This window comes from Chlorocebus sabaeus, chromosome 2 (genome assembly GCF_047675955.1).
Source record: "Chlorocebus sabaeus isolate Y175 chromosome 2, mChlSab1.0.hap1, whole genome shotgun sequence".
Taxonomy (NCBI): Eukaryota; Metazoa; Chordata; class Mammalia; order Primates; family Cercopithecidae; genus Chlorocebus; species Chlorocebus sabaeus.
The window spans coordinates 51,863,655-51,887,779 of record NC_132905.1 but is presented as its reverse complement, the minus strand read 5'-3'; the positions used below and the strand labels follow the sequence as shown (position 1 = coordinate 51,887,779).

Here is a 24,125-nt window from a genome sequence, read left to right as displayed (position 1 = left end):
AATACCCTGAGGAAAAGTGAACATGCCATTTTTAAAAAGGTAATGGATGGGAAAGCATCGTGTTCATCTATAAAATACTATCCAAATGTACTCTAAAAAAGTTAAGCCTTATTATTTTTATGTAGCACTATATTGTAATATAGCATACAGAGAATGCTAAATTTGGAGTTAGAAGATCTAGTTTACATCCTAGCTCTCTACAAAAAGAATTCAACTCAATGCAATTCAGCAAATATTTCTTCATTCCAACTATGCGACAGATACAGTGCCAGGCACAGATCTTGCCTTTAAGCTATGGGGGTATAAATGCTATTTGTTATATGTGAGAAATTCTGGGTAAAGAGACAGGTGGCAAAATTCCAAGAATGGGTAAATAGTTTTCTCTACTTTTAAAATGTAGAGAAATTTATTTATATTCTGGACTTATAATGATGTTAATCTCTTTAATTTTTAGAACAGATTATTATATGTGTTTTGTGAGAATTCCATTAAGAATATTTAATCACTAAGAATTAGAAAGAATGTTTGAGAATAAGTTAAATCCCATTTCTCTTTTGTGAAGGACTGGTAGGTCTGTGGAACAGCATTTATAGAACACCTATATCTCACACACATCCTGTGCACAAAATGTTTAAATGGGAACTAAATAAGAATAGACTTCAATAAGGTTCTGAGCCAGTCTGATAATCATGTGTAACCCATATTCTTGTTTCATTCCACAGTTTATGAAGTTCAAACTCTCCTCTAAGGAAGGTAGCTTCTCCACGGCTTCCTCTACTTTCTTAACTCCTAGTTAAATAGGTACTGTTCCCAAGCTGTGTCTCATGGACCCACAGTGAAACTTAATATCTCCTTGAGTTGTCCCAAAAGGATATTTACTCTTACAAAACATATATGAGGAATACGAATTTTATCTATGATTTCGTAGCACAGAAAGAGAAGATGAGTTATCCCAGGAACAAAAACAATTTTTAATGATCATCTTAGACATTGCTGACTTAAAAATATCAGTTGGAAGCCCCCAACTTTGAAGTTTCACTAACTTTTCAATTTAGCGCAGCCAATCACCATCTTTCTTGCTCCTCATATCTGCTGTTTCAAAAACAAAATGTCAACATTCCTCTCCCTGGTTCTGCAGGGCAATGTCTTTCCATCCTTGAAGACTTGGCATCAGCTGACACCAGGCTTCTGTGTTGCAGGGAGGTGGGAGAGCAGGAGGGGGTGTTTACCAGCCACGAATGCTTGTTAAGACATGACCCCAGGCCCTCAGCACACTGCCATACAAAGGCAATGCACACTGTATAAGACATTCTGGTAAATACAATTTTTTCACCCGCATCACATGCAGATTTTTATCTTATCTGTATTTGGTTAGATATTCCTGACCAAACAATTACATTTGCCCACCCACTAATAAGATACCCAGTCACCAATAAAACTCTAAAGATTTATGGTGTATTATTGTGGGCCCTAGGTGCTAAATTTGGCCCATCTTGCTAACTTCTCTAACAAGAACACGTGTAAAAGGTTGGAAGTGATATGCTTGTCAAAATTTCGAATGACAGAAAGCTAGGAGAGAATAACTAATGAATTCGTTAATGCAATCAATAGGCTGGAATAATGGTCCAGAATGAAGTTTAATCCACATAAATATAAACTGCCTGCTAATGTAAAATATGCACAGTGAAGTTTAATACACATAAATGTAAAATATTACACTTAAATTCAAAAATGTAGACAAATACATAAGGATTAGGAGACACCTGGTTGTGTTGGTCAATTTCATGTGTCAGTTTGGCTTGGCTATCATCCTTAGTTACTCAAACAGGAATCTAGTTGTTGCTGTGATGCTGTTTTGTAGCTATGATTAAAACCCATCAAAAGGAGATGATTCTAGATAATCTGGGTTGGCCTGAATCCATCAGTTGCAAAGACTTAAGAGTGGAGCTGCAGCTTCTCTGAGTAAGAAAAAAACTCCGCCTGTGGAGAGCAGCTTCAGCTTATGCCCAAGAGTTCCAGCCTGTTCTCCCTGATAGCCTTGCTCTTTACATATGGGACTTGCCCTGCCAGCCCCACAGTCGCATACGCCAATCTCTTACAATAAATTCCTAAGTATAGACATCTCCTACTGTTTTTTGTTTTGTTTTGTTTTGTTTTGTTTTGTTTTGTTTTGTTTTCTGGTTGAACCCTGACTTCTACACTGACTTAGTACTTTTAGGTGAGGACCTGTAACGTTCCTTTTTACTGTAAGATTCTGAAACTTTATTTTACTAACTATGCTTCCACTGTGTGCCACTAAAAGCTCTTTATCCTTTTAGTTCATCATGCCATCTAATCTCTCCGGTCTGGTGTGTTGGATATCTTCTAATTGCCTTTGCCTTTTTTTTTTTTTTTTTTTTTTTAGGGGGACGGAGTCTCTCTCCGTCGCCCAGGCTGGAGTGCAGTGGCGCGATCTCGGCTCACTGCAAGCTCCGCCTCCCGGGTTCACGTCATTCTCCCGTCTCAGCCTCCCCAGTAGCTGGCACTACAGGCGCCGCCACCACGCCCGGCTAATTTTTTGTATTTTTAGTAGAGACGGGGTTTTGCCGTGGTAGCCAAGATGGTCTCGATCTCCTGACCTCGTGATCTGCCCACCTCGGCCTTCCAAAATGCTGGGATTATAGATGTCAGCCACCGCGCCCGGCTTTTTAAAAATTTTTTTATTTTATTTTATTTTTTTGAGACAGGATCTCCGTCTGTCGCCCAGGCTGGAGTGCAGTGGCGCAATCTCAGCTCACTGCAGCCTCCTCCTCCTGGCCTCAAGTGATCTTCCTGCCTCAGCCTCCCAAGTATCTGGGATTACAGGCACATGCCACCACACCCAGCTAATTTTTGTGTTTTTGGTAGATACAAGGTTTCACCATATTGGCCAGGCTGGTCTCAAACTCCTGAGCTTAGGCAATCCTCCCACCTCAGCTTCCTAAAGTGCTGGGATAATAGGCATAGGCCATGGCCGCCGGCCTTTTGATTGCTGTTCTAGATCCCACTCCATCCTGTTCTGTGCCTTGGGACTCTAACCCATAAGGACCACATCGCATCAATGGACTCCCTTTCCTTTCTGCTTCTGAAGAGATTTGGTCGAAAAGCATCACTAGCAGGAGATATGAAGGGTAAGCAGGAAGTGAGGTGGGGCTGTTTCTTCCCTGCCTCCTCAATCTGGGTCTCTGCAGGCTGGCTTTGTCCTTGACTTGAAGCCATAGTTCTGTCACAGAGCCTTCTCCACATACCTCTAGTAGCCACCACTGCCCTGTGGCACTTCAGGGCCATGGGGTGGTAATGCCAGTCCTGCTGCTCGCCCCAGGGGGAACTTTGTGGTTTCCCTATATCCTGTCTAGGCCTTTAGAAATAAATAGTCTCTTTATTAAACTCTTCTCAAATGACTCAATTTAAATGTGCCATTTGTTTCCTGCCAAATCCCTAACTTCAGTTAGCTAAGCATGTCAACATTTCGAAGTCATATCTAGAGCCAATTCTTCAAATGGGCAGTGAACCAGTCTTTTGGAGCTAAATGTGAGGAAAAAATACACTTAAATATTAAGATTTAAAAACGTGAAAATCCTTGTCAAAGCCGGACTCTCAGAAACAACAGAGACTAACATCAATGAGTTCATCCAGCCCCAAAACTATTCTCTTTCTCCTCTATAACCCGTGGTTCATAGCCCATGGTTCTCAATTTCTGTCTATTGCTCTTATTAGCAGTGATCACTTTTCTGTATTTACTTGTGTCAGAAGAACACATTTTCTGATGATCAACCTTCCTTATTGTTGTCAGTTCAAATTCTGAATCTAAAATATTGGGTAACAGCCTGGGCAACATAGCAAGCCCTCATCTCTACTAAAAATTTAAAAAATTAGTTGGGCTGGTGGCGCACGCCTATAGTCCCAGCTACTCAGGAGGCTGAGACAGGAGTATCTCTCTCTCTCTCTCTTTTTTTTTTTTTTTTTTTTGACATAGTCTCTGTCTCTGTCGCCCAGGCTGGAGTGCGGTGGCGAGATCTCGGCTCACTGCAAGCTCCACCACCCGGGTTCACGCCATTCTCCTTCCTCAGCCTCCCAAGTAGCTGGGACTATAGGTGCCTGCCACCACGCCCGGCTACTTTTTGTATTTTTAGTAGAGACGGGGTTTCACCGTGGCAGCCAGGATGGTCTCCATCTCCTGACCTCGTGATCCACCCACCCCAGCCTCCGAAAGTGCTGGGATTACAGGTGTGAGCCACCTCGCGTGGCCCGACAGGAGTATCTCTTGAGCCCAAGGTGCGGAGGATGCAGCGAGCCAAGATCATGCAGCTGCACTCCAGCCTGGATAACAGAGTGAGACCCTGTCTCAAAAAAATAAAATAAATTGTGTGTATAAATATTTATGACTATATCCTAAGACTTCTCAGAAAGCAGCTCTAAAATTTGATTTTATATTGCATGTAGTCATTTTAAATTTACATGTGAAAAGATATTCTACTTACAATGATTCTTATTTCTCAAGATATCTTTATTTTGAATTCCTTTTATTCTTATTTTACGTTGATTCTTCTTTTTTTCTAAGAGATTTTCTCTTTTATTGATTACATTACTTGATGTTCTTTGTTCCAGTATGTGTGGTAAATATTGTTTGATTTCGTTCGCTGATACCTACAAAGAAAAAGACTGTTGCTCATTTTGTTCATGTGTGAGTTTTTTCAAATGAAACAAAGGAAAGTGAAAAATTCATATATTCATGGCAAAAATACAAGCTTAATGCAATTACTCTAATTCTTGCTTTTTTCAAATCAAAATGACAGATGGCTTACTTCACTTTAGAAATCCATATGTTTTATGAATAAAAACCTTTTAAACCTATTCTATTGTCATCCAAACTGCACAGTCAAGCATTAAAATCTAAATGTTATAAATAAAATAGTAGGAGAATTTAACCAATTTACCTTCCACTGGTAAGTTGTCATGGTAATGTCAATTGCGTTAGCTAAAAAAATGAAGATGTTAATATTGCCTTACACATTACAACAAATTTATAATGGGTGGAAAGTATAGAAAATCTTCTGATTGACTTTAAAGTAACAATATTTCCCAAAATATTAAAACAATATTTCCCAAAGGTCCTTTTCAGAAGTTATATAATTACAATTAATCTTTTTTAAGTAGGGTAATAGGCTTAGGGGATTACTTCTGAGTCATAGAAAATAATGCAGGAATTAAGGGAGAAAATTAAAGCTTTATGAAAGTAAATATTCATGATTTACCTACATAATTTTCAGGGTAAATTATATTGAAAGATTAAAATTTTTCCTTTGTCAATTATTACTATCATTATTATTATTTTTGAGACGGAGTCTCACTCTCACCCACGCTGGAGTGCAGTGGTGCGATCTCAGCTCACTGCAACCTCCGCCTCCCGGGATCAAGCGATTGTCCTGCCTCAGCCTCCTGAGTAACTGAGACTACAGGCACATGCCACCACGCCTGGCTAATTTTTGTATTTTTAGTAGAAACAGGGTTTCACCATGTTGGCCAGGTTGTTCTCAAGCTTCTGACCTCTGGTGATCTGCCCTCCTCGGCCCCCCAAAGTGCTGGGAATACAGGCATGAGCCACTGCACCTGGCCTTCTTTGTGAATTACTACTTCTAAGAATCAAGATTTTTTGTTTGATTTTTTTTCCTTTTCTTCAGTATAGTTCAAACTTTCTTTTCTGGCATGCTTAAATCCTTTGAAGTGGTAGCAAAGACATCAGGGCAATGACCCAGGGGCCAGAGCAAGCAGAGACATGAAGCCATGTAAAGGACTTTTTAACAACAACTTTAGGCTAGGCACGGTGGCTCACACCTGTAATCCCAGCATTGTATGAGACCGAGGTGTCTGGATTGCCTGAGGTCAGGAGTTCGAGACCAGCCTGGCCAACATGAAACCCTGTCGCTACTAAAAAAACAAAAAAATTAGCCAGGCCTGGTGGTGCGTGCCTGTAATCCCAACTACTCGGAAGGCGAGGAAGGAGAATCGCTTGAACCCTGGAGGTGGAGGTTACAGGGAGCTGAGATCACACCACTGTACTCTAGCCTGGCAACACAGTGACTCTCAAAAAATAAAATAAAAATAAAAACAGCTTTAATGAGACATAATTCACATATTATAAATTATATATTAACCCACTTAAAGTGTACAATTCAATGGTTGTTTAGAATATTCACAGAGTTGTGCAACCATTATCATGGTCAGTTTTAAAACATTTTTATCACCTTAAGAAAAAAACCACAAATCCTTTAGCTATCTCCTTCCCTTCCCTGTACTCCCATCCTCCCTACCCCAACCCTAAGCAACCACTAATCTATGCTTTATCTTTATAGATTTGTCTATTGTGGGACATTGATATGAATAGAATCATATAGTATGTGATTTTTTTGTGTGACTGGCTTCTTTCACCTAGATTTGTTTTCAAGGTTGATCCATGTTGTAGCATCTATCAGCATTTCAATTCTTTCTATGGCTAAATTAAATAAAATATGCTCCATGCTGTCATTCAGAGACTCAAGCAGATATTAAATAGATACTGTGCCAGCTTCAACATGTGGATTCCAAGGTCTCCTGGAGCATCAGTATCTAGCAGACAGAAAGAGAAAGAGCCTGGAAGATTATGTGGAGAAAAGGTTTCTGTTTTGTTTTGCTTTGTGTCATTTGGCTTGCTTTGCTTTCTTGGTTTGCTTTGCTTTCTTTAATAGGCCAGACCTGGAAGGGGCACATAGTGCTTTTAGCCACTTTCTTTTTTTAAATTTTAATTAAAATTTATTAGATGTTTAGTAAGTACATAATAGCTCAGTAAACATAAGGTTTTTTTGGTTTGTTTGTTTGTTTGTTTGTTTAAATTTCCACAGGTTTTGGGGGAACAGGTGGTATCTGGTTACACGAGTAAGTTCTTCAGTGGTGATTTGTGAGATTTTGGTGCACACATTACCCAAGCAGTATACACGGAACCCCATTTGTAGCCTTTTATTCCTCACCCTCTTCCCACCCTTTCCCCCCAATTCCCCCAAAGTCCATTGTGTCATTCTTATGGCTTTGCATCCTCATAGCTTAGCTTCCACTTATGAGTGACAACATCCAATGTTTGGTTTTCCATTCCTGCGTTACTTCGCTTGTAATATTATCCAGTCCCATCCAAGTTGCTTTGAATGCTGTTAACTCATTCCTTTTTATGACTGAGTAGTATTCCATATATATATATAGAGAGAGAGTAGTATTCCATGTATACATATAACATATATACATATGTGTATCTATACAATAACATATATACATATATGTATATATGTACTATATATAAATAAAATATATACTATATAAAAATAGTATATAAAAGTATTTTTATATACTATATAAAAATAAAAACAGCTTGAGGCATAATTCACATATTATAAATTATATATTAACCCACTTAAAGTGTACAATTCAATGGTTGTTTAGAATATTCACAGACTTGTGAAACCATTATCATGGTCAGTGTTAAAACATTTTTATCACCTTAAGAAAAAACCCACAAATCCTTTAGCTATCTCCTTCCCTTCCCTGTACTCCCATCCTCCCTACCCCAACCCTAAGCAACCACTAATCTATGCTTTATCTTTATAGATTTGTCTATTGTGGGACATTGATATGAATAGAATGTATATATGTACTATACATATATGTATATATGTTATGTGTATAGATACACATATGTATATATGTATATATGTTATTGTATAGATACACATATGTATATATGCATATATGTTGTGTATAGATACAATATGTATATATGTTATATGTATAGATGCATATATGTATATGTGTATACATGTATATATGTAATATATACACATGTGACATATGTATATATGTAATGTATATACATATATATGTGTATATATATATCACAGTTTATCTGCTCATTGATTGATGGGCATTTGGGCTGGTTCCATATTTTTGCAATTGTGAATTGTGCTGCTATAAACCTGTGTGCAAGCATCTTTTTTATATAATATCTTTTCTTCTGGGTAGAAACCCAGTAGTGGGATTGCTGGATCAAATGGTAGTTCTACTTTTAGTTCTTTAAGGAATCTTCACACTGTTTTCCACAGTGGTTGTTCTAGTTTACATTCCCACAGCAGTGTAGAAGTATTCCCTTTTCACCACATCCATGCCAACATCTATTATTTTTTGATTTTTTTGATTATGACATTCTTGCAGGAGTAAGCTGGTATCACATTGTGGTTTTGATTTGCATTTCCTGCTTTCAGCCACTTTCTGTTAGCCCCACCTAACTGCAAGAGGGCTGAGAAACATAATCTATGTAGGTATCTGGAAGAAGAGAACATGGACTTTCATGAGCATCCTGCACTCTCTGGTATAGTGGAATTGTATGTTATTGCCATTTAACTTTAACTTTTCCGTTCAACAATAACTAGCATCTAAGTTGAGGAGGCAGTACAAGTTTGGCAAATGCCTGTGATTCTCTGATGTTTCTACTGGCTTCTTTACAGAGGCCAGTGTTTCTTGACTTTGGGTTTCTCCCTCATCCAGAACAACAGCAGAACATTGTCAGAGAGACCAAGTATTAGGGAGCCTTGGAAGACAGAGAGGCTTTCTCTGACTCTCCAAGGCATCCAGAGATTAAATAATTTAATAACAAGCATTTTTGGAGCATCACTCTCAGTCCCTGCTCTCAGAACTAGGGAAACAGTGACAAACAACTAAACAAAGTCTCTGCCCTCTTGCAGCTGATTTTCTGCCAGGGAAGATAATAGTCAACTGATAAAAGGAGGTGTTTTTAAAAAGGGAAAGGGGAAAGAAGTGATAAAAGTTAGTGTTATTTGATACAAGGTGGTCAGGGAGAAGTTCTATGATTACATTTGAGTAGACCCCTGTGGGAAGGGAGGGAGTTAGCCAGGCAAATAAACCTCAGGAAGGGGGTTCTGACAGAGGGAATGGCAAACGCAAAGGCGCTGAAGCAGGAACACACAGGTGTGCAAGGAAGACAGGGTAACTGGAGCAGAGTGAGTGGGGTGGGGAGAGGGGGGAATAATGAGGCAGAGAGGCAGTGCTGAGGCCAGGCTCAGGACTGGGAGTCGTGTTCTGTGTGAACGGGAGCCCTGTGGAGGGTTCTGAGCAGAGGAGTGATATTGACTGACTTAAATTTCAGAAGTATCATTCTGGCTCGTTTGTGGAGAATATGATATCGTAGAGATGCAGTGGGGAAAAGAGACCAATTGAAATAAGCCACTTGAGAATTGATGGTGACAGTGAAGAAAGAAGATGGTAGAGGGGGAAATGGTGATAGTGGTTGTGGTTGGTTTCTGGAGATATTCCAGAAACATTGCTGACAAGATTTTCTGTTGAAGAGCTTATCATGTGAATTTTAGTTTTTAAACAGGAAATGCAATAAAAGCATGTTTGTAAAACTCTCCTGGGCTCATCTATAGACTAGCTATAGCTCTTCATCAGAAAAAGAAGCTGTGTTTAGATAGTCTCTTACATCTTCACTTGCCCTTCTGCCTCTTCGCTTCCCTGTATCTTGAAGATCTGAAATAGCCTTTGCCAAAATTATGACAGGGAGAAAATTATGACAGTGAAAGAGATCTGACCTAACCAACTCCATCTTACCTTTAACCTCCAAACTGCCTTTGGTCATTCCTGGGTGTGAGCCAAGCTAACTTTGGGAGAAATGATAATAGCCCTTCCCAAAAGCTAAACCACTTTTGTAAAACTAGGTTAGGAGGATGAAAGGGGCCCAAATTCTGCCAAGATGTAGGCACAGTTCAATGATTACCAGCCACTATTCTATTCTAGAGGTCACAAGATTTACAACTTCCCCAATGAGTCCTGTAAATAACGTCACTATTGTAGAACATAAGATTGGCCTTTTGAGATGTCTTTTGAGGCCCACCTGTACCAGTGACTCCTCTGTGGTCCCCATCCAGAACTGGATTCAGTGCATAAAGACTGTTTTCCACACCCAGATGATTACATCCCCAACAAATCAGCAGCACCCATTCCCTACCCTCCTGTGCGTCAAACTATCCTTGAAAATCCCTAACCTTGGAATTTTCAGGGAGGTTGATTTGAGTGACAATAAAACTCTGGTTTCCCATTTAGCCATCTCTATGTGTATTAAGCCCTTTTTCTATTGCAGTTCCCCTGTCTTGATACATCTATCTGGGCAGAAGGCAAGATGAACCCATTGGGTGGTTACAGATTCACACTGGATAAGTTTTTCTCAAGCATCCCTTTGAACGTATCACTGCCCAACTCAAGTCTCAGGCACAACACAATAAAATCAAACCACTTTGCACAAAATCTAAGATTCCTCACAGTCTGACCTAAAAATGTCACAGTAAGCTTGTTTTGTTACTACTACCACACCTACACAAATATTGGTGACAGCCAAACTCTTCTACTCGCATATCCACAGATACATTCTTTCCTACTTCCTTGTTTTTTTTACTTAAAGAGTTTTCATTGTCTCTTCTTTCCTGTTATCTCCAATATTACTCCTGGTTCAAGGCCCAACTAAGAATCTTTTCTCCCAAGACTCATCAGTATCACTGTGACCCACCGTGATGGCCCTCCCTCTGAATTTGTAGTTTCCTTTCTTCTTGGTTAGTAGTAGTAAGACAGCCAAATGCCTAGGCAGGTAAAAAAGGGGTCCTTGGAGAATCTCCAACCCGCCCAGGTGTTTACATCAGATGCTTTCGTGCAGATGAGCGACTGGAGCTCGACGTGCACACTGGGGGAAGTGGGTGGAGCCAGGAGGAATTCATGCCTTACAAAGTGTAGGAGCCTGCTCTCTTCAGCTCCTGTGGTGACCCAGGAATCAATCTGGGAGGTGGTGGGGGCTGGTTACCAGAAACTCCATCTTGCTTTGCTGAGTTTATTTTTTCCTTTTTGCCCGATAAAACCCTGCTCTACTCACCCTTCCATGTGTCCATGTGCCTGAGTTTTCCTGATCCAGTGACAAGAACCTGGGTTTTAGCTGAACTAAGGAGCAAAATTCTGCAACACAGTAGCTCACTGCTCTGCCTTCTCTAAAGCTGATCTCCTAGTACATCACATATTTCATGTTTTATCTACTCAATTATTTATAGATACTTTGTAAACATTTTGATATATTTCTCATGTAAAATAGGCTGCCTTGAGTCAAGGGAAGCTTAATGAATAGGTGAATTTCTTTATTTTGGGGAACCGTCTTGTTTCTTTAAAGGCAGGAAGGTGTTTCACAAGAGAAACTAAAAAGGATAGAAGGTTTCGAGCAAAGAAAGTTTGAATTTATCTTGCTACACGTTTAATTGTAATTTATTTGTGGCTAATGTCTGCTTTTTGTTCCTAGAGACACTTCCAAAGCAAGACCCAGTCCTATGGTACTATGCTTGAAGGCAAAAACAAACAAACCCACAAACAAAAACAGTGCTGGGAAGCAGAAAACCTTTTTTCTTTTTTTTTGAGACGGAGTTTTGCTCAGTCGCCCAGGCTGGAGAGTAGTGGTGCAATTTCAGCTCACTGCAACCTCCGCCTCCTGGGTTCAAGCGATTCTCTTGCCTCAGCCCCCTGAGTAGCTGGGATTACAGGTGCACACCACCACGCCCAGCTAATTTTTGTATTTTTAGTAGAGACGGGGTTTCACCATGTTGGTCAGGCTCATCTCAAACCCCGACCTTGTGCTCAGCCCACCTCAGCCTCCCAAAGTGCTGGGATTACAGGTGTGAGCCACTGTGCCCGGCCCAGAAAACCTTTTTATAGCTTCTAGTTTAAAAGAGTCTGTCAGTCTGCTAAGGCTAGACTTTGACTTAAGAGTTTTTACATTGTTTGCTTGGATGAAAATTAGTTTTATTCTCAAAACAACACACAATTTAACTTTTCGAACACAAGAAACTTTGAGTACATGTTAACATATAAACAGATATCTTATTCACAATCATCCATTCCAGTTGCTCACACCCCAAAATAAATGCTATAGATTGTAAGAATTTAATTGACATTGTTCACATCGTATTTTCTGTTTGCGACTTATTAGCTGTGTCTAACTGTGAGCATTAATTAACCTCTCTGTGACTCAGTTTACTCCTCTATAAAATAGCGGTAATAAATTGCCTATCTCATTGGGTTGTTTTGAGGATTAAATGAGTTAATACATGTGAAGAGCCTTGGACACTGCAAGCAGTCAATAAACATTAACTGTTATTATTATATTAACTATGTTTTGTGTTTAAATACGTTTTTCTATTTTTCTGTTTCAGATTCTAAAATACTAGAATCTGGGTCCCCTGGCTGTTTAATTTGCTCTGTTTGTCAGTAAATGCAGGTGTTCTGAGCCTTGGAAATCAGTAAACATCATTTGTTTTATTGAAATATAGTGGGTTTTCTCTTCTTTTTTTTTTTCTCGAGATGGAGTCTCGCCCTGTTGCCCAGGCTGGAGTGCAGTGGGGGTGCAACCTCAGCTCACTGCAACCTCCACCTCCCGGGTTCAAGCGATTTTCCGGTCTCAGCCTCCTGAATAGCTGGGATTACAAGCCCATGCCACTGTGCCTGGCTAATTTTTTGTGTCTTTAGTAGAGATGGGGTTTCACCATGTTGGCCAGGCTGGTCTTGAACCCCTGACCTCGTGATCCACCTGCCTTGGCCTCCCAAAGCACTGGGATTACAGGCAAGAGCCACCACACCTGGCCAAAATATAGTGTTTTTAATCTCTTAAGCAGAATATCTTTAAAATGTTTTATTAGTAGAAAATATTTACATGTCATATATTTTCTGAACTAATATCTTTCCAAGACACTGAACAGCAATTTTAGCATATCCTAGGACCCTGTGGCTGCCTAGGCTGTATTTGATGCTAAATATTTCAGCCCCCAAATCCCATACTTATTCTTTAATAGAATTTCAATAGCAGCAACGTGACTGATGCTAATGGGACTATTTTAATAGACTCCTCAAATAGTTTTTTGAGAGGCAACAGGTCTAAAATAGTCATGTAATGAAACACCCTTATTCTTTTTTTTTTTTTTTTTTTTTTTTTGAGACGGAGTTTTGTTCTTGTTGCCCAGGCTGGAGTACAATGGCATGGTCTCAGCTCACTGCAACCTCCACCTCCCAAGTTCAAGCAATTCTCATGCCTCAGCCTCCCAAGTAGCTGGGATTACAGGCATGTGCCACTATGCCCGGCTAATTTTTGTATTTTTAGTAGAGATGGGGTTTCGCCATGTTGGCCAGGCTGGTCCCAAACTCCTGGCCTCAGGTGATCCACCTGCCTCAGCCTCCCAAAGTGCTGGGATTACAGGCGTGAACCACCGTGCCCAGCCAACACCCCTATTCTTTAAGAGTTATACAAAAAGCACTGATTCACTCATTCAATACATTTATGCTAGGCATTCACTAGGAATTGAAGATATAGTGACACATAAGACAGAAGCATTTTCTGATCGTATGGAGCTTCCATTTGTCTGTAAGGAAGGCAACAACCAGTAAACAAATAAACAAACAAGTTAGTATCAGATATCCATACATGCTATGAAAAGAATAAAGCAAGAAAATGTAAAGAAGTGAAATACGGAGTGAAGAGGGGTTGGTGCATAATTTTGATTGGGTGCCCAAGAAAAGCCTTACAGAAGAGGTGACTTTGGAGCCAAGAATTTAATGATAAAAAAGCAGTTCTGCAAAGATATGAAGGCAGAGCATTCTGGGCAGAAAGGACAGCAAGTACCAATGCCCTAAAGTGGGAACAAACTTGTATGTTCCAGGAATGGAAATAAGTCCCAAGTGCCTGAAGGAGTGAGCCAAGGAGATAATTATCAAAGAGAAAGACACAGAGAGAAGTAGGGGGTGATATCATACAGGGACATGATAAGGAGGTGGCATTTTATCTCAAGGACAAGAGGAAGACATTGCGGTCCTAGGTGACAAGCTCTGATTGATGTTTTAGAAGAAAAAACTATCCTGGCTGACATGTGAGGAACAGATTATACAGCATCATGAGTGGGAGCAGGGGCCAGGCGTGGTGGCTCATGCCTGTAATCCCAGCACTTTGGGAGGCTGAAGTGGGCGAATCACCTGAGGTCAGGAGTTCAAGACCTCCTGACCCCATAGCCTGGCCAACATAGCAAAACCCCATCTCTATTAAAAAATACAAAAATGAGCCACGCGTGGTGGCAGGCACCTGTAATCCCAGCTACTCTGGAGGCTGAGGCAGGAGAATCGCTTGAACCCGGGAGGCAGAGGTTGCAGTGAGCCAAGATCTCACCACTGCACTCCAGCCTGGGTGACAGAGCGAGACTCCATCTCAAAAAGAAAAAGAGTGGGAGCAGGAAGAACAGTTTGGAGACAGTTGCAGTCAACTTGGTGAAGGATAGTGTGACTCAGCTGAGTGCAGAAGCAATGGAGATAAATTATATGGGCAGATTTAGGGTGTGTTTTAGAAGTTTAACAGTATTGACTCCGTGTTAGAGAAAAGCTAGCTTGCTTGCTTGAATATAATTATCATTTTGCTTGAGTCTGGAGATTATTCACTAAAACAGCCTTGGGAAAACAAGACCTTCAACAGAAATAAAAGACACAGACCAACAACTCTGGGAATGAGCTGACCGGCCTCATAAGAACAGGTTGACGGCCCCTGCAGAAGGTCACAGGCATTAACGCAGAAAGCAATGATTAACTGCCTGCCTGAGACTGTGCACATTTCACAAGAATGTTTTGCTATCACCTCCCTTCATTACTCTTAAAAACCTCTGATCTAGGGGGCAATTTGTAAGGGTGGTCTTTGAATGCTAATTCACTGCCTTCCCCGGGTTTCTGGCTTCTTGAATAAAACTAACTTTCCTTTCATCAAAGCTCTTTTCCTGAGTTTTTGTCTTTCAAGTGATGAGTGGCCCAGTTACAGAAGTGGTGCAAGTAGAAATGGAGATGGACTGAACACAGGGGTAAGAGAAAGGACAAGGTCAAAGATAACTTCTTGTTTTGGAGCGAGACCAGCCGAGTGATTTGGAGATTGCAGTTATAGGGATGGAGAAAACTGGGGACAGAGGAGATTTTTGGAGGGAATCAAAGTCTCTCCCCAACCCCTTGCATGCAAACCTGTATATGTGGTAATATCTTCAAATCGGGTGCCTATATATGAAACATTAAACGTATTTGTCTAAGAGTAAAGAGCGAGTCATGTTTGAAGTCAGCATCATCCCTCACAGATGATAGAAAGGTGGGAAGTAAAAGAACTGGAAAGTGAGAATTCTTTACTTGCCAGTGACTTACTTTCCCTAGGGCTCAACAATCAAAGGCATTTCTTCTCTTCCTTAACGATCTATGTCCCTTTTTATTTCCTGGCTCGTATCCCCCAAAATAGTCACTGTTCCTTGGCACTGTGTAATACATGACATTCTGCTGATAAAGCTCTTGGGAAAAAGAGGAAATGAAAAGTAAGAGCTTATAGAAGGCATCAGTGAGGACAATAACAGTAGCAAACCAAGACTAGCTGGTCACCTTCTCACCAGCGGTCTTTGTCTAGGTAGATGAACGAGGTGCTATTGAGATATAATGTGGCAGAAAACACAAGATGCTGCCATTGGTTTGACAAAAGGGAGAAATGAATTTCTACTTTTCCTGCTATATATAGATGCAGATTCCACAAACTATGTTTAAACCACTATATTTCCAAAGAGTATGAACACTAGTGCCCCAGATATCATAAGAAAAAAGCCAGGTTATGAAGAAAGCCAAGAGGAAGTGAAAAACAAAGAAAATGAGTTTTTCTATAAGAAAACTAGGTTTTCCTAGGTCATTGGTTCTTAAAGTATGGTCCCTGAAATCTGTGAGACGTGCAAATTATCTGCTCCACCTGAGGTCTACAGAACCAGAAACTCTGGGAGTGAAGTCCAGCAATCTGTGATTTAACAAGTCCTCCAGGTGATTTTGTTGCATGCTAAAGTTTAAGAACCCCTGCCCAAGGTAATAGTGGAAGAAGGTTATTAGCACATGAGAGTGAAATTGAAGTCCAACATTAAATAATACAAAAATTTAACATCAGTCATAATACAGTGAAGGTATGTGTACATATAGCAAAGACTCACATAGAAGCAGATGTTTTAATTATGGTTTCCCATCAGAAATTGAAAATATGTCAGATTATTAGCTTTCTAGGTCTTAAATAAATGCATGTACGTTTGAAAAAAATGGGGGCTGGCAATTTTAAACTTTAAAATTAACTTTTTGTAGTTTTTCCTCCCTTAAAATAAGATTTTATTTATGAAGACCAGGCACGGTGGCTCAAGCCTGTAATCCTAGCACTTTGGGAGGCCGAGGAAGGTGGATCACGAGGTCAGGAGATCAAGACTATCCTGGCTAACATGGTGAAACCCCGTCTCTACTAAAAACACAAAAAAATTAGCTGGGCATGGTGGTGGGCTCCTGTAGTCTCAAATGCTGGGGAGGCTGAGGCAGGAGAATGGCATGAACCTGGGAGGTGGAGCTCGAAGTGAGCCAAGATTGCACCACTGCACTCCAACCTGGGCGACAGAGCGACACTCCATTTCAAAAAAAAAAAATTTATTTATGAGATGTTTACATTGAAGCAAAGCTGTTTTTGTTAATGGACTTGATATCTTTTATTTTTTTCCTAGGCTTTTCAATTAAGAATATAAAACAGGGCCGGGCGCGGTGGCTCAAGCCTGTAATCCCAGCACTTTGGGAGGCCGAGACGGGTGGATCACGAGGTCAGGAGATCAAGACCATCCTGGCTAACATGGTGAAACCCCGTCTGTACTAAAAAAATACAAAAAAACTAACTGGGCGTGGTGGCGGGCGCCTGTAGTCCCAGCTACTCGGGAGGCTGAGGCAGGAGAATGGCGTAAACCCGGGAGGCGGAGCTTGCAGTGAGCTGAGATCCGGCCACTGCACTCCAGCCTAGGCGACAGAGCAAGACTCCGTCTCAAAAAAAGAAAAAAAAAAAAGAAAAAAAAGAATATAAAACAATCTCAGCATACATTTTCCTAACACATCTAAAATTTTTTAAAACAAAGCAAATATGTTAGATGCAATAACCACCCCCAACTGAAAAGAATAATTATCCCTTGTAGAGAAGAAGTAACTCATTCAGTTACTTCAGCAAATTATCAGTAAAAATATTTCTTCCTCTTGGCAAAGCCATTGCTTATTATTTTATTGTGTATTTGCACATCCACCTTCTAATGTCACCAAACAAGAATAGTAGACAGCTTCCTAAGGGTAAATTGTGAAATACAGGGAAATGGTAAAGTAGCAAATAAAAAGGAAAAAAGTGGCATGAGTGATATTAATAATACAGTGCTAAAATAAGATTTATAATAATTGCTAATGCTTTCTGAAATTCAGAGAACATTAACAACTGATACATACTAGAGTCTGTATTTATATTCTGTATTTACATGCAAGGAGCAGAAAATTATAGTTAAACATATAGCCATGTCAGCTCTTCATGGTACGGGGAATACATGGATTATCAAAAGAACTCAGGCTTTTTTTTTTTTTTCATTACTTTCAGCACTTCTTTTCTCTTAATTTTACTAGAGCTACTGATAGTTTCTGTTCATTCCTTGATACACAGATTGCTAAATGACATTCATTCATTCACAAATATTTAGCAAGCACTTATTAAATTGTAGTGACTAATCAAGAGATATTTGTATCTCTGAGAACAATACAAAAAAGTAAAGAGTTCAGTTTCCTTTGAGGGAGTCAAATGGGGAGTGAAGTAATAGCAAGTTTGTAGACACATGATTACATGCAACAAGAAAGCAGATGAAGACCCAGTAGTCTGGGAGAGGAGTTAGAAAATGAGGGATGTGCTATTTTAAATTGATGATAAAAAAAATTCACCAATTTTTATGGGCTTAGAATGGGGGTATGCATGCTGATTGGTCCATGGCTTGGAAAAAGCACCATTCAATTGGTTAAAAGGCATCATCCAGAAGGAACCAATTGAGAGAGAGAAAGAGTAAGAATGGGTGTAGAACTTCTCATTCTGGGTGTGGACTCCATCCAGAATTGGCAGTTTGGTTTTCAGGCTTTAACCTCTCTTTGGCTCGAAGGTCGGGTTTCACCGGGGACCTGTCCCTGTCTGCCTAGGAATTTGTCTGTCTTCTGTTACTATCAGTACAAAGGCCCTGAGACTTGGGTACTCCAGAGATAGCATGGAGGCCAACGTGACCAGAATAGGGTGAGTAATGGGAGTATGGTCAGAGCTCAGAGAAAGAGCAAATGCTAGTCATGTAAGGTCCCGTGAGATGTGATGAAGAGTTTAGATTTTATCTTAAGTGTAATGGAATACATACCGTGAGGTGAATAGGCTGCAATAGAGCAAGAAGGCAGGAGATCAGGGAGGTGGCTACCACAGAGTCCAGATGGGTGAGCTGGTGGAGTAGTTAAAAGGGATTGGATTCTGGATATTTTAAAGACAAAGATAACTGGGATATTGTGTATGAGAGAAAGAAGCAGAGGGTGAGCTTAAGATTTTTATTCTAAGCATCTCATGGATGAAGGAGCCATTTACTGGCAAAGGAGACATCAGTAAAGGAACAGGTTTGGAGTTGAGAAAAATCAAGAGTTCAGTAGTCAACATGTCAAGTCTCAGATCCATTTTACACATCCCTGTAGACATGTGCCTGAAGTTGTTTGTGTCTGGGGTTGAGGCAGTGCAGGTTATAGCTGCTGGTAGGTTGATAGAGTTGTTGATGGGTGGTTATTGAATTGCTCTTCAAACTGTTTCTTTTTCTTCAGTGTGAAAAATACAGAGCATTTTGCTAAATGCATTATGAGGGTGGCTTTCTGAAACTGGAGAACAAACAAAACCCAGGAAGGTCATCAGCTGAGATGTGTTGGAATTTTGGGAAGGGAGAAGTCATGAAATAGTAATCTTAGAGATGTGGAATAATAAATTTGACTAGGGAGATGTTCAGGTTTGCTGGGAAACACTGAAGGCCTCCTTGGTCTGTGGTCATGAAATTAAAATGAGACTGGTTGCCTGATTCTCTTTATTCCCAGCCATGTTCTGCCACCCAGAAGTAGGAATTGAGTAGATGGAGAACTACATTTCATCAGGGTTTAGGTTTTGCCAGTAAATGAAATGGAGTGCAAGGGGAGTAACTAAACGGAAGATCTATATGAGGAAGTGATTTCACAGCACCCCACAATGTTATCTGCAATTCCCAAATCCAAAAAACTGAACACTGAAAGCTTTTACATTAGTTTGGTGCTCTGAATCAGTTGGTGTGAAAACTTGACCTGACCTTATGTTAGGTTAATTCTGTTCTTTATTCCATTTAGTGTGATATTTTTATGTTTTTCTGCATAAATATTAATGAAAATAATGTATTTCCTCAATCTCTACTTGGGATATTCTATAATATGTTAGGGGTGTGTGTGTATATGTTTCTCCTTCCCTTTCTCTCTTTCTTTTACATTTGACATTATTTTACATTATTACACTATTTACATTTTAATATATACTTATAGATATATGTTTACATTTCTAAAAGTTTTTTAATACTTTGAATTCTGCCTCACACTCTTCCAAAAAATTGCGGAGGAGGGAACACTTTCACACTTATTCTATGAGGCCAGCATTACCCCAATACCAAAGCTAGACAAGGACACTACCAGGAAAGAAAACTATAGACCAATATCTCTGATAAATATTGATGCAAAAATCTTCAAAATATTAGCAAACTGTATATTAAAAATTTATATACCATATAAATTAAATGCATATTTAAAAATTATATACCATGACCAAGTGGGATTTTTTTCTGATATGCAAGGATGGTTCAACACATGGAAATTATGTAATATGTCACATTAACAAAATGAAAGAGAAAAAAAGCACATTATTATCTCAATTGATGTAGGAAAAGAATTTGACAAAATTTGACATGCTTTTGTGATAAAAAGCATTCAACAACAAAGAATAGAAGGAAATTACCTTAATATAATAAATAAAGACCCTATATGAAGTGTTACATACTCAATGGTTAATATCATACTCAATGGTTAAAGTTAATATCATATTCAATGGTTAAAGACTGAAAGCTTTTCCTTTGAGATCAGGAACAAAGCAAGGATACCCAGTGTTACTACTTTCATTCAACATAGTACTGAAAGTCCTAGCCAGAGCAATTAGGAAATAAATTTATCTAGGGAAAAGTTAGAAAAAAATAAAAGTTATCCAAATTGGAAAAGAAGTAGTAAAATTATCTGTTCACAGAAGATATAATCTCATATGTAGAAATCCCTAGAGATTCTACACAAAAAAACTGCTACATATAAACAAAGTTTAAACAAAAGTTGCAGAATACAAAATCAATACAAAATAGTTGTGTTTCTATATACTACAAATGAAGAAGTCAATAAGGAAATTGAGAAAACAATTCCATTTAAAATAGCTAAAAAAGAATAAAGTACTTATAAAGAAACTTCGCCAAGAAGACAAAAGGCTTGTATTAAAAAAACGATAAAACTTGCTGAAAGAAATTAAAGACACTGACAAATGGAAATGATGGTGGTGGTGGTGGCCCACCTAGAGCAGCCACTGCAGAAATGCCAGCTGCAGCAGGGGAGGCACGCTCAGGGCTGTGTGCTCTGCAGAGTCAGTGGAAGCTGGGAATAGGAGGGAGCCACGCCCCATTCCGAGTTGGCCAGGTGGGAGCCCCACCTTCCTGGGCACAGCTATTGCTGCCCAGCAGCGGCTGCAGACCCAGACATCCCTGTACTCTCAGGGCGAAAACCCCTCCCATCCCCACAGGCTCAGAAGTGCCTGCTCCGACTGCCTGGCCTCTCCCAGCACCTGGTACCTGCTGTGATTTTGGAGCAAAATTGAGGCGGAGCCTGGGCACTGTTGCAACGCAGCTGGTGTGTGTGCACATTGGAGGGTGCTGACATGCCAGCCCCCTGCTGCCTCAGCCCTCTCTGGACTTTGGGCACTGACAAGCATGGAAGGGAGGCTGAGGGGGTGCTGAGGATGGCTCAATGCAGGTCTGTAGGTGCCATGCCACATGAACAGCCTGGGGACCATGGGTGACATGTAGATGGCAGCAGGAGGCAGACAGGTTCCTGGGTGGAAAGGGCAGGTCCCCAGTGAAACCCCATCTTCAAGCCAGGAAGGACCTGAAGCCTGGGGGTCAGGATCCCTTCCGAGTGGAATCTGCAGCTGGGAGTGAGAACTTACGGTGCTTTTTTTAGGCCCACCCATGGCTACCCATGAACCAATCAGCATGCACTTCTAATCTTATGAGCCCATAAAAACCCCAGGACTCAGCCAGACTCAGGCAGACATCAAGACGACCTGCCTGCAGATAGGAGCTTCCCACTCTGGATCTCCTCTCCACTGAGAGCTGCATTCGTCAGGACCACCTGCCTGTGGAAAGGAGCTACCCACTTTGGGTCTCCTGAAAGCTGTACTGTCACTCAATGAAGCACCTCTTCACCTTGCTTACCCTCCAGTTGTCTGCATACCTCATTCTTCCTGGATGCAGAACAAGAACTTGGGACCCGCTGAATGGTGGGACTGAAAGAGCTGTAACACAAAAAGGGCTAAAACATGCCCCCCACACTGCAGGCAATGAGAAGAAGAGAAGAGCTGCAGCCCTTCTAGGAGCCCAGACTTAGGGGCTCCCCGAGCCAGGGCTGTGACACCCTCTTTGGGGCACTGTGGTTTCTGGCATCTCCAAGCTTCTGGGCACCACTGTATTCCCTTCATCCATACACAGGTGCCCACGGCAAAAGCCACTTGCAGTGCATCTGATCCAGCCACAGGTTTGCATGAAGCTGTTGCCTGTGCCAGTGCCTGTAGCTGTCCACTCTACCACAGCAGCCAGTGTGCCTGGCTGTGCACAGTGGCTGGACCCTGTGCTCACTCATGCACCCCTTGCCACTCCATGTTTGGCTTGCCCTTGGCAGTTGTGGGGTCCAGGCTGGTAGCATGAGCCAAGTGCAGCCTGCCAGGCCAAGTGGCCGGAATGAGCTCAGCAGGCCTGAGCAAAATGTGGGCAAAGGTGCCACCAGCCACAGAGGCTTCCAGCTGGAAAAATGACACCCCAAGGATCCTGTGACAGAAAGATACCTTGTGTTCATGGATTGGAAGTGTTAATATTGCTAAGATGTCATTACTATCCAATGCGTTCTACAGATTTAATGCAATCCCTATAAAAATCCCAATGACATTTTTTTTTCAGAAATAGAGTTTTTTTTTTGTTTTTTTTTTTTAATTCAAATGAAATCTCAAGGGACTCTGAATATCCAAAACAATCTTGAAAAAGAAGAATAAAGTTGGAGGTCTCAAACTTCCCAGTATCAAAACCTATTACAAAGTTACAATAGTCAAAAGAGTGTGGCACAAAGATAGACATATAGACCAATGCAACAGACTAGATAGCCCAGAAATAAAGCTTCTCATATATGGTCAAATGACATTAAAGAGTGCCAAGACCATTTAGTGGAGAAAGACAGTCTTTTCAAGAAAATGTGCTGGGAAAACTGGATAGCCACATGCAAAAGGATGAAATTGGACCTTACCTTATTCCACATACAAAAGTTAACTCAAAGTGTATCAAAGACCTAAATACAAGACACAAAACTATAAAATACTTAGAAGAAAACATAGGAGAAAATTTTCATGTCATTGGATTTGGTAATGATTTCTTGGCTATTGTTACTGAAACACCAGGGTTTCAGTCTAGGCCCTACTGCATGCCACACAGAAAGCCAATGCACTGAAAACCAACGATTGAGACAATTGGTATTGCCAAAGAAGAAGGCTTTAATGAGGAGATGGGAGATCAGTTTCAAATCCTTCTCCCTGACCAACTGAAACCAAGGGTTTATATAGCAGAGAAGAAATGAAACAATGTATAAGAAAACAGGAACTAGGGAGGGGCAAGCAATCATGGTGAATGAGGGGGCCAGCATCTTATTGCCTGGATGTGGTGATCTGATGAGTTTCAGTTCTTTGACACTTTTTTGAGAGGCCTAAAGGTGGTTTCCTGAGAACAGAACTCAGATAAAAAAAAATGTAAGTTTCAAACTTTAAGACCAGAAGGGTCAATTTCTATGTTTATCCAAAAAACTATCTATGGAACTATTGGGTCAGTTTTAGTATGACACCAAAAGCCCAGGCAACAAAAATAAAAATTGATAATTAGACTACATCAAAATTTAAAACCCCTGTGTATGAAACAATACTATCCACAGAGTGAAAAGACAACCTACAGAATGGGAGAAAATATTTGCAAATTAGATAAGAAGTCAATATCCAGAATATATTTAAAAACTTCTACAACTCACCAAATAAAAACTCAATTAAAAAATAAGCAAATGAGTTGAATAGACATTTTTGCAAAGAAGATATGCAAACGGACATCAAGCCCATGGAAATATGATCTGCATCACCAATCATTAGGAAAACGGAAATGAAAACCTCAATGATCTACCACCTTACACCCTATTCGAATGGCTACAATAAAACCAAAACAACAGGCCCGGGTGTGGTGGCTCATGCCTGTAATCCCAGCACTTTGGGAGGCTGAGGCGGGCGGATCACAAGACCATCCTGGCTAACACTGTGAAACCCCGTCTCTACTAAAAATACAAAAAATTAGCCAGGCATGGTGGCGGGTGCCTGTAGTCCCAGCTACTGGGAGGCTGAGGCAGGAGAATGGCATGAACCTGGGAGGCAGAGCTTGCAGTGAGTCAAGACCATGCCACTCACTGCACTCCAACCTGGATGACAGAGCTAGACTCCATCTCAAAAACAACAACAACAACAACAACAAAACAAAACAACAACAACAACAAAAAAACAAGTGCTGGAGACATTAGAACACTTGTGGACTACTGGTGGGAATGTAAAATGGTGCAGCCACTGTGGAAAACAAATGATGATCAGATAACAGATTAAAATGGAATTACTGTATAATCCAATATTTCCACTTTTGAGTATGTGCCCAAAAGAATTGAAAGCAGGGTATTGAAGAGGTATTTGTATGCCCATGTTAATAGCAGCATTATTTGCAATAGCCAAAATGTTTAAGTAATCAGCATTCATTAATGAATGAATGAAC

The 24,125-nt window shown here is 40.5% G+C and overlaps 1 protein-coding gene across 2 annotated transcripts in view; it reads right to left on the bottom strand.

Moving 5' to 3' along the window:
- Window positions 1–24,125, bottom strand: part of SEL1L2 (SEL1L2 adaptor subunit of SYVN1 ubiquitin ligase) — a 147,441-nt gene that overhangs the window by 81,500 nt on the left and 41,816 nt on the right. For both annotated transcript variants that reach the window (XM_007960470.3, XM_037985366.2), the window contains exon 3: window positions 4,500–4,665. In XM_007960470.3, the coding sequence (XP_007958661.3) occupies window positions 4,500–4,665 (166 nt within the window). The remainder of the gene's footprint in view (window positions 1–4,499; window positions 4,666–24,125) is intronic.